Source organism: Phanerochaete carnosa (genome assembly GCF_000300595.1).
Source record: "Phanerochaete carnosa HHB-10118-sp unplaced genomic scaffold PHACAscaffold_2, whole genome shotgun sequence".
Taxonomy (NCBI): Eukaryota; Fungi; Basidiomycota; class Agaricomycetes; order Polyporales; family Phanerochaetaceae; genus Phanerochaete; species Phanerochaete carnosa.
In genome coordinates this window covers 170,273-185,913 of record NW_006767629.1, presented here as the reverse complement: position 1 = coordinate 185,913, position 15,641 = coordinate 170,273, and the positions used below count along the sequence as shown (strand labels likewise).

The 15,641-nt window shown below is 59.4% G+C and overlaps 7 protein-coding genes across 7 annotated transcripts; 3 read left to right on the top strand and 4 right to left on the bottom strand.

Moving 5' to 3' along the window:
- Window positions 1-71: 71 nt before the first annotated feature.
- PHACADRAFT_248882 (uncharacterized protein) lies at window positions 72-763 on the top strand (the record flags this gene model as incomplete). The annotated part of the gene is made up of 2 exons (XM_007391324.1): window positions 72-447; window positions 484-763. Exons 1-2 carry the CDS (start codon window positions 224-226, stop codon window positions 761-763), a joined length of 504 nt encoding a protein of 167 aa, XP_007391386.1. The 5' UTR covers window positions 72-223.
- Window positions 764-2,716: 1,953 nt separating this feature from the next.
- Window positions 2,717-3,843, bottom strand: PHACADRAFT_135917 (uncharacterized protein; the record flags this gene model as incomplete). The annotated part of the gene is made up of 1 exon (XM_007391323.1): window positions 2,717-3,843. A coding segment is annotated over one exon (975 nt), but the record flags the coding sequence as incomplete, so codon positions are not given.
- Window positions 3,844-4,339: 496 nt separating this feature from the next.
- PHACADRAFT_88495 (uncharacterized protein) lies at window positions 4,340-5,509 on the bottom strand (the record flags this gene model as incomplete). The annotated part of the gene is made up of 3 exons (XM_007391322.1): window positions 4,340-4,429; window positions 4,484-5,108; window positions 5,166-5,509. 3 exons carry the CDS (start codon window positions 5,507-5,509, stop codon window positions 4,340-4,342), a joined length of 1,059 nt encoding a protein of 352 aa, XP_007391384.1.
- A 2,948-nt stretch (window positions 5,510-8,457) lies between these two features.
- PHACADRAFT_248880 (uncharacterized protein) lies at window positions 8,458-8,757 on the bottom strand. The gene has a single exon (XM_007391321.1). It carries the CDS (start codon window positions 8,739-8,741, stop codon window positions 8,535-8,537), a length of 207 nt encoding a protein of 68 aa, XP_007391383.1. The 5' UTR covers window positions 8,742-8,757; the 3' UTR covers window positions 8,458-8,534.
- A 1,351-nt stretch (window positions 8,758-10,108) lies between these two features.
- PHACADRAFT_248877 (uncharacterized protein) lies at window positions 10,109-11,962 on the bottom strand. The gene has a single exon (XM_007391320.1). The coding sequence runs from the start codon at window positions 11,817-11,819 to the stop codon at window positions 11,031-11,033; it is 789 nt and encodes a 262-aa protein (XP_007391382.1). The 5' UTR covers window positions 11,820-11,962; the 3' UTR covers window positions 10,109-11,030.
- A 78-nt stretch (window positions 11,963-12,040) lies between these two features.
- Window positions 12,041-12,586, top strand: PHACADRAFT_191124 (uncharacterized protein; the record flags this gene model as incomplete). The annotated part of the gene is made up of 1 exon (XM_007391319.1): window positions 12,041-12,586. The coding sequence occupies one exon, from the start codon at window positions 12,041-12,043 to the stop codon at window positions 12,584-12,586; it is 546 nt and encodes a 181-aa protein (XP_007391381.1).
- Window positions 12,587-15,394: 2,808 nt separating this feature from the next.
- On the top strand, window positions 15,395-15,631 carry PHACADRAFT_191123 (uncharacterized protein; the record flags this gene model as incomplete). Its single annotated transcript, XM_007391318.1, has 1 exon — window positions 15,395-15,631. A coding segment is annotated over one exon (237 nt), but the record flags the coding sequence as incomplete, so codon positions are not given.
- Between the last annotated feature and the right edge of the window lie 10 nt (window positions 15,632-15,641).

Genomic DNA, 15,641 nt, shown 5'->3' with positions numbered 1-15,641 from the left:
CACAAGAGGAAAACCTATAACACATAGCAAGTCAGAATAATAGATAAATGATCTCCGGAGGCATGACTCACCTAAGTCTTAAAACTGCTATGCGTCCAGCCCAGGGAGCAGCGCAGGATATGCGGCTGGTGATCTCGAATGCGCATCCATCAACCGCCCTTCCTGCAATACCTGTGCAACAGCGACGAGCTTGTTATGAGGCGCGTCACGAGCGGCTCACGATATGCCCTGCGTAGCTACAGGCGCCCGCGGCTATGCCTGTGCTAGAAATTTCAAAGGCGCGTTCAAGCGCAACGTGCACCCGGTGCTCGCGTGTGAGCTAGGCAAGGCCGCGGCTGAGGTGCACGAGTGTGAGAGCATGACGTACCCCGATATGCACGACACGGTGGTAGAGGTGGATGGTGGATACCACAGCGGGAGGCGGATTGGCAGATCTTCCATTGTCTGGTACGACCTCAACTTGACAACATCGAGATTATATAGTCTAATAAACTCACCAATTACCACTGCCCGTAATCCACAAGACGCCGCATCCTCCGCTGAGAAAAGTAAGATAGCGGTGGAGGGCCGTGCTGCCCTCAACAGCTGTGGGTATCTCACCAGCAACGCGGTCGTCGCGCCCCTAGCTCTTGTGGCCTGCAATACTTGTCGTATTGTTCACGAGCCTCTTAGTCGCGCACACAGTGTTGCTTCGTTACTCCGGGGTTTGTGCGCCCGCTCCGCCCGTGATGATGCGACCTTGCTGCCCATGAGAAGGGTATGAGTATGTATCAGAAGAATAGCACTTACGCAAGGACGTCGAGGGCGTCGACGCGTTACCCGTTGACTGACATCATTGACAGAGGCTGACGCGGCGCGGTGGTGACGTGGAACAAGAGGAGAGATGTTCGGGTGCTTATTATTATTGGCTGTGCCATCACTCGCTAGTTTAGGGCAGACACTCGCGTACTTGAGCAAGTGAAGAATATACCACCTTCGGACAGTGCTTCAAGCTTCAAGTGTCACAATCAAAATTTTGTATACTATTTAGTTCCATTCACTAATGTTGTAATCATATGCTTTACATTAAAATCTAGCTTACGGCGCAAGAAACTAGCCAGTGTTCTGTGGTGCATATATGAGCGGCTGCTGAGTGCTGCCAGGCTCTCCTGAGCCTCGCGCATGCACTAAGCAGCGAGCGTAGACGCGGTAGTAGACGCCCCTGCTACGCAGCAAGACGCTGTTTCCTGATGTGGTACCATGCTGGGTGATTGCGTGACTGTAATAGTGCCCGAGAGGCGGGTGCCGCTCGTTTGGTGCCATGATCCAAACAGGAGTGTGACGAGGCAGGGCGCCACTTCCAGAGAGTCGTCCGGGGTCTTCGATGGGTGTATACTTGGAAGAGAGCGACAAGGAGCGACATGCCGCGCAACGACCAAGCAGGAAACGACAACAAGGAAATGCACGAGAGTCGGGTCCCAAGGGTTGTCAGCACCAACAACCCACATGTGACACGGATCAAAATGCTCCCTCGCACTCACTAAACACAGGAACGTTTGAATGAACGGTGTCCATGTTGCTCTATTAATATCGTCATGTGATTACTGACACTGCTTGGGTTTGTTGTGCTCTAAAACCGTGATTGGTGAAAATTGAATTTGATGGGCCGGGAAGGTGGACGATCGAACTGACGTCGTCTTGGACGTCATTGAGAAGAAAGTGGAGTACACAGATATATATCACAGTCTCCATGCGGCTTTTGGCCACTATATCCACGTAACGCTCTGATTTACATCAACCCCTTACAAACATGTCAAGTGTACGATTTCTGGGCGATAACAATGACCCATAAGTCTCGTCTACCACCAAATTCATCCGTATTCGCTTATTTGATCTTGTGGATAATTGTCAGATACACATGATATTCATTCCTTGATGCTCGTTCCCCAGAAATCTTCTGGTGCTCTGAGTTTAGGGGGACATTAACCTCCAATTGCTAGACACTCTCCTGCCGCGGTAGATCAGTCGGAGATAATATCTAATTCGGCAGAACATACTGTACGTCTGTGTGCATCTTAATCGTGCGACCTCTGATTTCTTCTCCCACAGACTCAGCAGCAAGCATATGTGCATAATACGCGGATTGACGCATCCAACGAAAACGAAAAATTCTGCAATCTGCTAGGCGCAGGACCAAAGGCCTATCAGGCCTTTGTGGCCTACAGGACCAGATGGTCGTCCAGAACATCTCGATCACTCTCTCATCTATCCATCTCGCTCAGTCGTCACGGTGTTATCATATTTGATGTATTCTGCCATATGAGAGACACGGAGGAGCGATTCCAGACGAGTTACAATTATGGAAGGCCAGTGTATCCTCAACTTAAGGGTGCGTCGGATTGCAAATGCTATAGGATCCGATAGCATTAAGCTCGCGCAATAGGTCATTTCCGAGCATATTCGCCGTTCCCTACGAGAAAATACTTAAACAGACCTGCAAATCATTCGGCCAGAATGACCAAGTGAGCAGTATGCTCCCTCCTGTGGTATCTCCCTGACAAACGAGATCCAGTCGCAATCGTGACGTCGATTTCGGTAAATGCACAGATTGATTTCTGGCTGTCATCGCCCTTCATATTATTCCATCATCTGCAGCACAACGCTACGTATGGTGTGCGAAATCTGACACCCGACGTTGCTATCACATCTACTTGCTTATCGTCCCTAGACCGCATCTCGCGCACGCTCTTACTATCTTCACTCATCGCATGAATATGCGCCCTTACACTATTTCAGCACCCATTGATGTATTATATTTTCCGGATACTCTTTATGTGTCTGAGCTAATATAATATCAAGTGAAGTAAGTGTCACTCTAGTGACTCCACGCTATCTCAGTCGCAATACATCCCGGATATCATGCAGAAGCGAGAGTCCGTCCGAGAAATGCACTACGAGGTTTTGACCCTCGAGTAGACATCGAGGGTCATAGATGCTGGAAGCGTCACCGAGCCCCTCAAAATTCGCAAGGAACGCTCCAGACTTCGGGTCGCAGACGTGGAGATCCCTCACGCCGTCTCCCAAGACAACGTAGTCTCCGCGTGGGGAGTATGATGCATACTGCAATGTTCCTGAGAGCTGGTAGACGCGACGTAACCGACCAGTCCGTGAGTTGAAGGCGACGGTCGTATTGTCTGCGTCACAAGCGGCCAATACCTCGGAGCCGTCGGGGGAGAATGCCACAGGATATGAGAGCTTTCGCGGGTGGTCGATTGTGAGAAGCTCCTTGCCAGTCACCGCACTCCAGATCTTCACTTGATCATTCGTCGATGCGGTGGCTATGCGGTCTCCTTGGCGAGACACTGACGACTCGCAGGGTTCATAATTATGCCGCAATTCAGCGATGCGCGTGTAAGTTTGGGTGTCATAGATCAAACAGCGACCCTTTTGGTCAATGTAGACGCGCGAGTTATTGGGGGAGAAGGCAACCTGGTATATGTCGTTCTCGACGTCGAAGGAATGTAGACATGCTCCAATCGAGGCGTCCCAAATCTTCACAGATTTGTCGACATCGGACGCGGTGGCAATGAGTGCGCCGTTTGGGGCATACACAACTTTCCCCACCGTCCCACTATGTCCTTCCAGACGTAGAAGTGCGCGACCATGTCGGATATCCCAGACGATCGCGGTCCCATCCTCGGATCCTGAGACAAGAGAACGATTGTTGGGAGAAAATTCAAGGGAGCGCACAGGCTGTGCATGGCCTTGATGATGTAGGCGTTGGACGAGTAGACCATCGGGTAGTCGCCACACGAGGACGTCACCACTTGCGAACGAGGCGGCTAGCAGGTTGCCATCAGTTGACACCGAGAAGCATCGGCAGAATGCGGATGGATCTCGAGAGTCGGTGAAGACGAGCTGTCTCAGTTTCAGTGGTCGAACCTCCGCTTGCGTGGGGCCGATGAAGACGGGCCGGTCTCCCGGGTGACCAGCGCCGTCCAAGGTGATACCTGGCCAGTCAGCCACGTCGGCAGGTGTGATGATGCGACGTGCGAGAGTGCGCTCTCGCTCATGAGATATTACGTCTTCTGTGCAGATCAGCCCAACTATGCGACGATCGTCAGTCTTGGATGACGCTGTTGCTCGACGATAGGATACTCACGCGTGCCGTCGACGTGCACTGGAGGCTGCACTCGACGAAGATAACTGGCGAAGTCGACCACGTGATTGCCACCCTGGCTGAAATCAGTCTCCGCAGTCTGCAAGGAGGTAGTTCACACGGTACGTACGATGATGCTCTCGACGTCGTCATCGCTCGCAATCACCGTCTCGGCGCAGGTAGTCTGTGGTTCAAGACGCATCACTTAGCGGAACAGACATCGCTAGGCTTGGGTGGACACACCTCCAGCATGTAGTCCAGAAGGATTTCCAGCAGGTCGGGAGCTTCGCCCTAGTGGTTCATCAGCTCGCGTACTTCACAAATACAACATAGCGCAAGACGTACCTCGCCCTTGAACTCCAGCATATTTGCGTCGATAAGATCCTCTTCCTCCTGCACCACGACTCCTTTCCCTCCCGATCCACCTCGCTCGTCGCCCGCACCCGGAAGCCGGTGGTAGTCCGCACCCGCAACGATCTTCTTCAGAATCACCAGCCGCTTTCGCAGCATGTAGCGTTTCACCAGGACGCATTGGTCCCTGATCGGCTCTGCGGGACGGGGGCGAGACGCGTCCGCCAGGTAGTCCCGACCCTGCCGTTGCACTCGTGGACCCGTTACAGACCTCGAGTGAGACCCGCCGATTCCAGCCCCCGCAACGCCGCCAGCGTTGCCTTCGACCGAAGCGCTGACACTTGTGCTGGCGTTGCTGAAGGCAGCCACGGCCCAATCCGCCTCTGTCTTGACCCAGCCGCGGACTACGATAAGGCTTTCCTGCTTGAATCGGTGACCGAGGACGTCCTTGGCATACGCATACCACCCGTCGTGATGCCGGGCGATGTAGTTCTCCAGGACCGCATTTTCGAACACGGTCTCGGCGTGAGCTTCACTCTTGAGCGCGAGAATCGCGCCTTGAGCCGCCTTGCATGTGTAGTTGGCAGTAAGCGCTGCGGACACATTTGCACCGGCCGTTCTGCGTGGCTCAGACTGTCAGCAGAGAGTGATTTCTCGGACGAGCTGGTATACGCACATGTTTGCCGAAGCGTGCAATTCCTTGCTCTCCACTCCATGACTACAGTAATGGTCGGGGACGAGTGGTCGGTGCCTGCGATCGATCTTGAGTACGCCCGGAGGCAGGGGCTCGGTGATCTCGTACGGCGGCTCCCAGAACGTGACCTTCTTCTCGGGAGCGGAGAGGTCGAGGTTGAACAGCCTGATGAACGCGCCTTCGTGGATGAACCCCACGTCGCCGATCTGCGGCTCTCCTGACTCGTGCGGCTCGGGGTACCAGAGGGCGTGGCCGAGATGAAGCGTCTGGAGACTGGACGCATAGATCTCGTCTGGAGCAGATAGCGGACGAAACCAACGAAACATGTGGGGTAAGACGTAGGATGTAGAGCAGGCGGGAAGAGCAGAGGTGGCAGCACCAAGGACACACCCTCTGAGGATTGATAGCGAGGATCGTTCCAGCGTCATCAGCCTGATCGTTTCCCACGAGAAAGATGGACGCTCGCGCTCTGAGTCTCCCAAAGGGATGAGGACCATATACCAGCCGCAGACTGTGTTGTAGGCGTTTACTGAGATAAGACGAATTGCTAGCACGAAGATCCAGTCAGAATAGAGGACGGTCATGTTCGAAGTGGTGACGCACATCAGCTTGATGCTGAATGTAACAATCTGTAGTCGCATGATCCTATATATGGTCTTCACTGTGATGCAACAGGCGGATTGGGCTTATAGGCGGTCTCGACGTCGTCGACGTCGCGAATCGTGAGCGATGACGTTGTGCCAGAATGATGCAGAGTCAATATGGGTGACGGACACTTCGTCCGGTCGACAGCAAAATATTATGTAGCGACGACCTAGAAGTTATGAGCTGCTGGTCGCTGTCGACGTTGCGGTCAAGTGAAACTCGAAAGAGCGCGCTCGCCGTTCGTGAAAAATCTTACATAAGTTCTTCGTGGCGTTTGATGCGGTTGTCAGGTGGGTGCGACATTCCTCCACGTCGCCATCAGATAGTCAGCAGCAGAACCTCTCACCAACCAAACGCTCTGAAAACGAAGAATTTTGTTTCCAGTACAAGACAATAAGCTTCGTGAATCGTTTATTCCTGTCGCAGGAAACAGTGCAGTGCCCCGTCGTCTCGGCTCAGTGCTGACAGGCCCCCAATACACCTCCTTGACACTGCCAGATAGCTCTAATTCGGCATTGACGAGACATTGACACCAAAAGTTCTAATCTCGCCGCCGGGGTATGATGGACCCTCGGGCATTAAGCTTCACGCGTGCGATGCGACATGTGTCAACCAATTTCACGTCCGTAGGCGTTCATCTGGCCGGCGTGTCGCCCCAGAGCTCCGAGTCGCCGCCCACCGCCCTCTCCACAACGCCTCCTCTGGAACTCTCCACGTACGCGAAAACATGCGTCCACGGGCCGACGCGCCGCAGACGCGAAGCCTCCACTCCGGCGCTCTCTGACTCAGCAGAAGAACCCCGGCGTGCGTGCTCTTGCAGCGTCTGCTTCGGACTCTGCCACACCCACCGGCACACCCACATGTTTCCACCTCGCACATCGTTGGCGGTTGCTCGCACAGTGCCGCGCGCGATGCTTTTGCCCGGCCCATTTGCATCAGCGTCGTTGGCCAAAAACGCGCCGTGCACCGCGTCCCGCGCGCCCCACCCTCTCTTCCTTCCCGCCCGAGCCGATCTCGCCACGCCCGAGTCCTCGTCATCACCACCAAACACCGCGCGCAGTCCCCCTCTGCCGCATCTCCCGCAGGAGCAGCCTAACCGGCCACAGACGGGCGACGAGCGCGCGCGGAAGCTGGTCGTTTGCAAGAGGGGGAGGCGAGGCTCCTTCCGCCGATCGCACGCGCGAATCACCCCAGGGCGCGCACATCGCGATCTTCTCGTCGGGGCGCGCTGGCCCGGTACGCGCACGCCATGCGACCAGCGAGCGCGCGCGCGCCGCCGCCGTACGTCCGCCACACCTCCGACCAGAACTCTGGCCGTCCTGGAGGAGAGAACTCCGCCGGGAGACGACGCCCTCGTGATGAGCGCGAGGATCGGCTCTCGCCAAGATCGTAGGTGGGGGACCCTTGGACTACATTAACGCGCCGTTGCCGCCGCCGCCGCAGAGCGTGCTAAGCGAAAGAGGGGATGGATCGCCCGCCGATCCGTAATTATAGCGAGACGGCAGGCACCCACGGCTGTCCCGGCGCGACGGCGGCATCCGCGAGAAGGGCGCCTGCGACGCGGCGTTGAGTCCGCCCGAGGCGTCCTGGCGGGTGGCCGGCGCGTCCGGCATTGGTCTCCTTCGCAGCAGAGGAGCGGCGGTGACCAAGGCGGGACTCGGGGAGTTTTTGCGCTGAGGACAAACGGTGGCGAGCCCGCTCAGGGGCCGGCCCCTTTACGCGTTAGCGAGGAGATTAACCGTACCCGAGTTTATCTCATCCATCTTCGTCACGACGGTCCCTTACGTCGTTTCGTTCGTCTTGCGTCCCGTTTTCCATTCAACGCTTAGGGGCGTCCCTATCGTGGCTTCTGTCTCGGGAGGCGGCTTGGCCGCGTCGACCGCACGACGCGCGAGACAGAAGCAACGGCTGCGCGTCATCCGACTCGGGAGGGACGCGCGTGTCTTGTCGCCAAGGGCCGCGCTCGTCGGGCGCCGCTCGCCCCACAACATGTCCGTCGCAGGCCTATCGGGACGTACCTCCCGCGCACGGCACACACGTTGCGGGGTTGGAGGGGTGCACGTCCCCCAATGCACGATCGCCAGCATGCCGTTTCTGGGCGTAGACGGATCGATGGGGGTCGCTCTGGATATGAATCGATGACGTGCCGTGTGCGAAGCGCATTTTATATAAGGATCTGCGAGAACGCGCAACGCAAATCCTATGTGTGAGCACATGAGCCGCCTGAGCGAACGCGGGGTAGGGGCCCAGCACACGCACGACGCCGGGGTGGCGACGACGTCACCGTCGTCTGTGCACTTTGCGAACTCGGACGCATACAGGCTGGCGCTCGGACGCAGAAAGACAGGCCAGAGAACGCTGTTGTCGGCACCAGTCGTGCGTACGCGTGTGAGCCACCGCGAGCCCTACAGCATGTCCAGACTCGAGCCATCCGACGAGAAGCGTGGGAGAGCGGAAGCGAAGAGCGTCGAGGGCACACGCTCACCCGATCACCGTGGTCTGCCGCCGGCCACCGGCGGGGAAGCGCCCGTTCGATGCTCGCTTTCGGCTGCTTTTTCTGGCGCGTCGCAAAGACCAGGACGTTTCCGCAACAACAACGACGACGACGACAGGGCTTTCTGCACCCGTGCAAGACTGACGGCAGCAGGCGACATGTCTCCGTCACCGGAGGGCACGACGCTCTGAAATGCAAACGCAACATGCCGCTCATGCCATGGGCACCTCCCAAAACGAGCCCAAGCTTTTCACGGCGATCCATGATGCAAAGCCACCACGTCCGGGATCGGCGGTGCACCACCTGACGTGGGAATGCTCTTGGTGGCACGAGCCCGTCCAGCCCCAGCCCCACACGCACTGCACCGCTGCGCTGCGCTGCTTCGCGGCAAGGATCCCGACATCCCGATATCTGGACATCCAGGAAAGCTAGGGTCCTCGCCGGAAGACGCTGCTGCACACACCCCCGCCGGAAACACGTCCCGTGTGTGCAGCATCTGGAAACGGGGCGTCCGGTTGCCCAGGGCACGAAACAGACGTCTCCAGCCGGAAACCTGTCCCATATATCACATTCCCCGGGACGGACATGAGGGGGGGCCTGGGATCGTCCGTCGGCACGCCCTGACCCTCGCTTCCACCGGCAATTTCCAGCGCAAACCCAACGGCCTCTCACACCTCCAAAGTTCACGACCCTGCCAACGACCGAGGTTTTTGGTCATGCGCCTAGGCACGGACGCCGCGGCGCAGTCAGCTGTCTGCGTCGATGGGACGCGGCGCTGTCGACGATAACTGCCACATACCGAAAAAAAAAAAAAGCATGACGCCAATCCAAATAAATACCCAGAGAGCTCTGGGGGCCACTAGCAGGCATGTATACGCATACAGTTGACAGGACTAAAATATGGCAGGGACGTCACGTTCGAGAGCCCAGACGGGCATCGCGACGCCGCCCGCGACGTACGCGCGGCGGACAGACGTCCACATACCGCAAGGCACGCTATGTCACAGCAGGCAGTGAAGGACGCTAGGACACAAAGCCAATGCACGAGAAAGAACATCATCGGCGCTGTCACCAATGATCACGTCGGCAGACTGACACCGCTGCTCATCGCAAAAAAACACAAAAGGACGACATACTACACCCGCTCATCAGCAGTGACACAGCGGCGCCGCCAGCGACGTACGTACCGCGGCTTGAACCGTAAAAGCGCACGCTGCGTCACGCCTAATAATAATACACACGAGGCAGTAGAGGGAGACGCTACTAGATACACATGCAAAAAGCTGCTCGATACAAGGGTACAAATACACAGGTCAGGGGCGGCATATACGGATACATCGATGTGTGTAAAAAAGGTGCACTGTTCCGGGTGAGAGGGGGATATGCGCGTGTTGTGTGAGATGGCAAAATGGAAAGAGATGCAGGCGGTGAGAGGGGGATGCGAATAGGGAAGCACAGTGTTATGAAAAATGCAAGCAGTGTATGAAAATGTGAAATGGTAGCAAAAGAAGAAAGGTAACCAACCAAAGCCGAGAGCATACACAAACGAACCGACACCGTCCGCAAGCAGCCACCTCCAAAAAAAAAAAACCGTCCGTCCGTCTATATGTTCAACACACCAGCTCAATCCCACCACCGGCCCGCGCGCAGCGGCGCCGCCTCGCCCGCGACAGTGCTGCTCCGCGCACGCCCCTCGGGCCGCGCCCACTCGGTGCGCTCGTCGTACTGCGCACCGCGCGGCGCAGCGTACGGCGCATAGCGTCCCGGTGCGAGGCGCGGCGACGACCGGCTGCGCGTGCGCCCGTGTAGCGGCGCAGGCGGCGGTGCGAGGTGCGCCTGTGGGGACAGCGGCGGGGGCGGGTACGCGTCGTCCTCGTCCTCGTCGTCATTTTCGTCGTTGTCGTTCATGTCTGCGAGCGCGTCCGCGTCCTGTTCCTCGCTGTACGCCTCGTCGTCGTCGTCGTCTTCGTCTCCTGCATCATCGTCACGCGCGCTGCCATCGTCATCGTACACCCGCCTGTCATACCCGCGTTCGCGCGAACTCCCCGGCGACGGCAGCTCGTCTGCACGTCGGTGCGCCTCTGCGCCGGGCAACGTACGTGTCGGCTCGAACGCCGCGTATGCCACATACGACGTCTTCGACGCACCCGTGTAGTACGCCGGCGCATACGCCGACTGCGGAGGCACGCCGACAGGCGGCAAACTGTGCCCGCTCGAGCTCTGCGGCGAGCTCGACGCCGAGTGGCTCAGGGGCGGTGTCGGCGGCGCGCGTTCCTCCCTCGCCTCTCTTGGCGGCGTGTGCGGCAGTGGCAGCCGAGCGCTGTATTCGCCGTCGCGGTGGTAGTCTCGCACGTACGAGCGCGACGCGTGTGCGTCGCCGTGCGTGTACCGCGGCCGTGTCTCGGGCAGTTCTGCCGCTGCATGGGCCTGGGGGGCATAACTGGGCGGGGTGACGACGTAGCCTGTGACACGGGGGCCCGCGGCAGCCGGCGGGAAGCCTGCGGGGGCTTGCGCGCGCAGCGGGGCGGGTGGGAATTCAGCGTCGTGCCTGAACGCCGACGGTGCTTGTTCGTGTGCGGGAGGCGCGTCTGGCACGGCGACGGGGCTCATGCCGAACGGAGCGCCTGGCCCCACGCCGCCGCCGCCGCCGCCGCCCGCACGTCGTGCGGCCGAGAGGTGGTTGCGCCAGTGGCGGCGCATGTTCGAGTTCACGTTGAAGGCGCGGCTGCAGCCGGGGAAGGGACACTTGAACGCTGTCGTCGAGGCACAACGGTTACACACGGGCGCGCACAACGGAAGAAACGGGGCGGGAGACAAGACTCACGCTTGGCGCCTGTGTGCGTGTTGACGTGGATGCTCAGGCTGCTCGGCCGGTTGAAGCGTTTGAGGCAGTGCGGGCAGCAGTGTTTCTTTTCTTCGCTCGCGACGCTCACCATGGGGCCGCCCGCGCCGCCAAAGTGCGCGGCGCTGACGTACGGCTGGGGGCCGAGCTGCGCTGGGCTCGCGTACGGCTGCTGCGGGGCGAACTGCGGCGGCACGAACGAGGGCGCAAAGGCGTCTGCGGTCGGCAGCGTGTACGGAGACGGCAGCGGGACCGCGCGGAACGTCGCTGGTGACGGCGCATACGAGGGGAGGGTCGAGGTGGAGGAGGACGGCGTGTAGGCCGACGAGGGCGGGTAAGCGCTGGTTGACGATGACGGGGCGTACGACGACGAGGGTGTGTACGACGACGACGAGGGCTCGTAGGGCGGCGGCGGCGGGATCTGGACGCGGAAGCTGGGTCTTGAGCGAGGCGGCGCGGGGGCAGGTGTGGCGTCGTAGGCCGAGTCAGGGGACACAGAGGGGTGTGGCGCATAGCCCGGGTCGTGCGGCCGCAGGGCCTGCTGCGGCTCGTGTGCCTGGACGTCAGTGAGCATGGAGAGCGGGAGACGATCCGACGGGAGACGGACCTGGGTGGAGGGCGAACGGTCTCTGTCGGTGTACAAGGGCCCGAGCATGTGCTCTGTCGCGGAGATCAGCAGGAGCTGGGGGCGAAGACGGAGAGGGGAGACGCACCAGGGAACATCTCGTTGATACTCGGGAGGGAGACCTTGGCCGCCATCGATGCGGGAGGATGGGGGAGAGGAGGCAGTCGGGCGGGCGTGGGGGTCCTCGGTGCGGAGGGGCTTATATACACGGACGGACACGCGCAGACGGCGGAGCGGACAACAGAGCCAGCATGGACGCCGGCCGGGGGGAAATCATCCGTCACCCCCAATCCCAAGAGGCACGGGAATCTCCCCGATATGGCAGCCGTGCCGAGCGTGCCGCGTCCCCAGTCTGCCCACAGAAACACGTTCGCGCCGATCGAACCGCGGCGATCCTGCACGCGCGTCCCTCCGACGATGCACGCGACGATCCCCGTGAAACATCCACAGGCGCGTACCGTGTCTCTCGCACACCCGCTGCCGCCCCGCCGTGCCCGAGCAGCGGCGCCCGCGGCGCCCCAAGCGGACGCCCCTGGCACACATTCGGGCGGCGACTGCCCTCACACGCGCGGGCGCGCAAAAAGAGGGCGCACACGAGGCTGCGTCACGCGCAGGATCTGCGCGGGGAGGCCTGGCCTTGGCCTGCCGTCACCTGCTTGGCCATGGCCATAGCGGTCGCCGTGCGTGCAGCCTGCCCTGCCTCGCACCCGCCGATTGCGGCTCATCTCCGCCGGCGGCGACCTGCACTTAATTCAGGCCCCGCGACCGCGCGACCCGAACTGTGGCGTCCGTCGTGACGTACTCACACGTCTCGCATGCCCACACGACACACGCCGCGCCGCGCCGGCCCCTGGTCCTGGGATTGTCGCGATCCTCGAAATAGACACATGTCCTCTGATCGGCGACCCTTTGCTCCCTGCACCCCGAGACGCCCGATTTCGGCGCTCGATACATTCCCGAGTTCCCACCAGGGTCCGTGCGACTGACTGAGCTGCCCTCGAGCCGGGAATGACGTGGTGTCCGAGGAGCCTCGCTCTTACCGCGGCGGCTGCCCATCAAGACAAAGGGCGGCACCGACACTGGCGGACAGGGCGAGACAGTCTCACGCTCGCGACGTTAGCGCGCCCCGGGGTTCACGGTGGGTGGAACAGCAAAGCGTGCAGGTATGCGGCTTTGGAAGACGATTTCGCGAGAAGAGGCGAGCGCACCCAAAATACGCGCAGCCCGGAACATATCCCGAAGCTAAACCGCCGATGGCTAGTCGAACTGGGCCCCCGACCCTACCAGCGGTCTAGCCAAGGACAGGCCCTTCCAAGCACGTGCGAGTCCCCATCACCGACGAGAAACGCTCGCCTTCGCGGGAGCGATCTCGCGAACATCTGGTCGCGTCCGCGCAGTCGCACACCGCCCGGTGGGAACCCCATCTCAGTGCGCATCTCCAACGAACCAATGGCCGTGATGCATCACGACCCAAGAGCTCGAACCATCAGAACCTACTTGACCGGCCCTAAACAGAAAAAAAGAACCAGCACTCGCGCGAGCCAGACGCATCACATCGCCCGGCCAGACCGCGCCGCCGCCCGACAGGGCGTTCTTACGTTTGGAAGGGTGTATCCAAGGGCCAGAAGAAGACGGCGACAGCGTGTGCCAGCGGCCCCGCGCGAGGCCCACGAGCAGGACAAGCGCGTCGTCGCGCGGCGCGGCCTTCTTCGAAGTTGTCTTCCCCGCAGGACCACAGGTTGAAACGACTGCCCATTGGACTGGGCGTGCGCGCCCTTGTGCTCGCCGGGGTCGTGGGCGTCGGCGGCTCGCCAAGTAAAAGAACAGCTGTTTACCTCCGGGTCGGGCGAAGGGGGCGGTCTAGACACTGATCGGCGGGGTCCCTATACAAGACGGGTGAGCCGTAATCGCACACAATAATAGACGAATCGCGCTCATGAGTTACGTCGTGGAAGCCCCGGGAGTTGTTGCTGCGCGCGACACGCACGCCCAAGGGCCTGTACTGCACCGAGACGACGCGGAGGAGCCCGAACGCTCTGTCTTTTCAAGCCGGCCTTTTGTCTGGTGAGCCGTGGTCTCCCACGATATTAGACAAATCGCGCCCATTACTTACGCTGTGAAGGCCCCGGGAGTCGTTGCTGCGCGTGGAAACGCGGGCCGAAGGCCCTGCTCTGCAGTGAAGTGGATGTCGAAGTGGACACTGCCTTCCCAGACCGATCTCTGTCCCGATTGTGGCGTCAGACGGCGCGCATGTCTATGGGAATGCGGCGCGATAGATGTCTCGGCCCAGTGCGCTCGGTTCAAGCAGCGGGCTTCGTTCACGTACTGACCCCGCGCGCTGGCGGTGTAGAGGGCGGGAGAAGGTGCAGTGCGAGACGCAGGTGCGCTTCGTCGTGCAAGAGGGCGCCTGGAGTCCGAAGACCGCATAAATGCAGCATCCGAGTATTTCGAGCGTACCGAGGGTTGCGGGCGCGACATCGCAGAGGGGATACTAGGCAGCTAGTGTGCTAGTTGTCTCAGCTGAACCTGGATGAGAATCCGGCGACTTGCGCGTCAGTTCGAACTCGTCCGAGAGTAGGACGCGAGTCGAGTTGGGCTGCACCACGCGAGGATGACCCACAAGTCCCAAGTCAGGGACGTCGAGCGTGATCGTGCGCTCGAAGGATAGTGCTCAAAGGTCTTGCAGAACGTACGTAAACAACATATAAAAAGCGCTAGTGTTTTACATGGCCTCAGACCACTACAGATGCTTTGCACAATCACGAGGATGGTTTTAAGCGGAGATATCCGGGCGTCGGTGAAAAAACCTTCATTACTTAAGTACTAAGATCGGAGAGCAGCAGTGGTTTTGAACAGGGCTCGCATTCAGACCGGTGTTCGGCCTTCTTCCGCACAGGGTTTGGAAATCAGACGGCTTGTGCCGCCGATCGTTCTCGTGGTAACGTGGAGAGTCGGCGCCCTAGTCCGCCCGAAGGCGCATCAAACGCCACGAGGCACTTATGTAAGACACTATCCGTTGGTCTTTCTTTCACCACGATGTCGACGGCGGCCAACTTGTAATATTATCCTCATCGGTGATGACAAGCCATCAGTTCGATATCGTTATCCTTACTAATCGAGACGGTATACCCCCGTCAGCGCAACAAGAACCTATCAACCGAGCCACTTCCAATTCCTTGCGATCCCCGGGCGCGACGTCATGGTGCGCAGCCAAATTCTTAACACATCCAGTAGTCCAATCTCAATATTAATTGGGCCATTTCAGATACCCTGTATCATGGACCAGGTCATCTGGCCATAGGACGCGAATTCCTCCTCGCGGCCGGCACCATTTCACTGATGCACGTCGCCGTTTCCATGCTGGTCGCCCTAGCACTACATACCGCGAGTTCTTCTTACTCTAGAATGCGAGGATTGCGAATGCCCAATCCTCTCCTACCCGACGATTTAATGTTTGGGCGCCCGTCTTCCTCGTGCGAATCCATCAGGCCAGTGACGCTGGAGCCGTCCTCGCCATCGATCCCACAGCGTGCGTGTCCCTGGCACGCTTTGCACTGTCGCCCACACTCCTCCAGATTGCGCTGCGTATCCCCTTCCCATTCCTCATGTTTCGCTGGTTCCGACCGCTGTCCGCTCCGGACGAGATCTACGCGTCCAGTCTCCAGACGCTCCATCTGGGCCACGCCCTCTGGTACCCCGAGCCGCACGAGTCGGGCGAGCCGCAGATCGGCGATGTGGGATTCATGTTTGAGGGGGCGTTCATCAGGTTGTTCAACCTCGACACGTCTGCTGCCGAGAAGAAAGTCACGTTCTGGGACCCGCCGTACAAGATCACCGAGCCCGTGCCTCCAG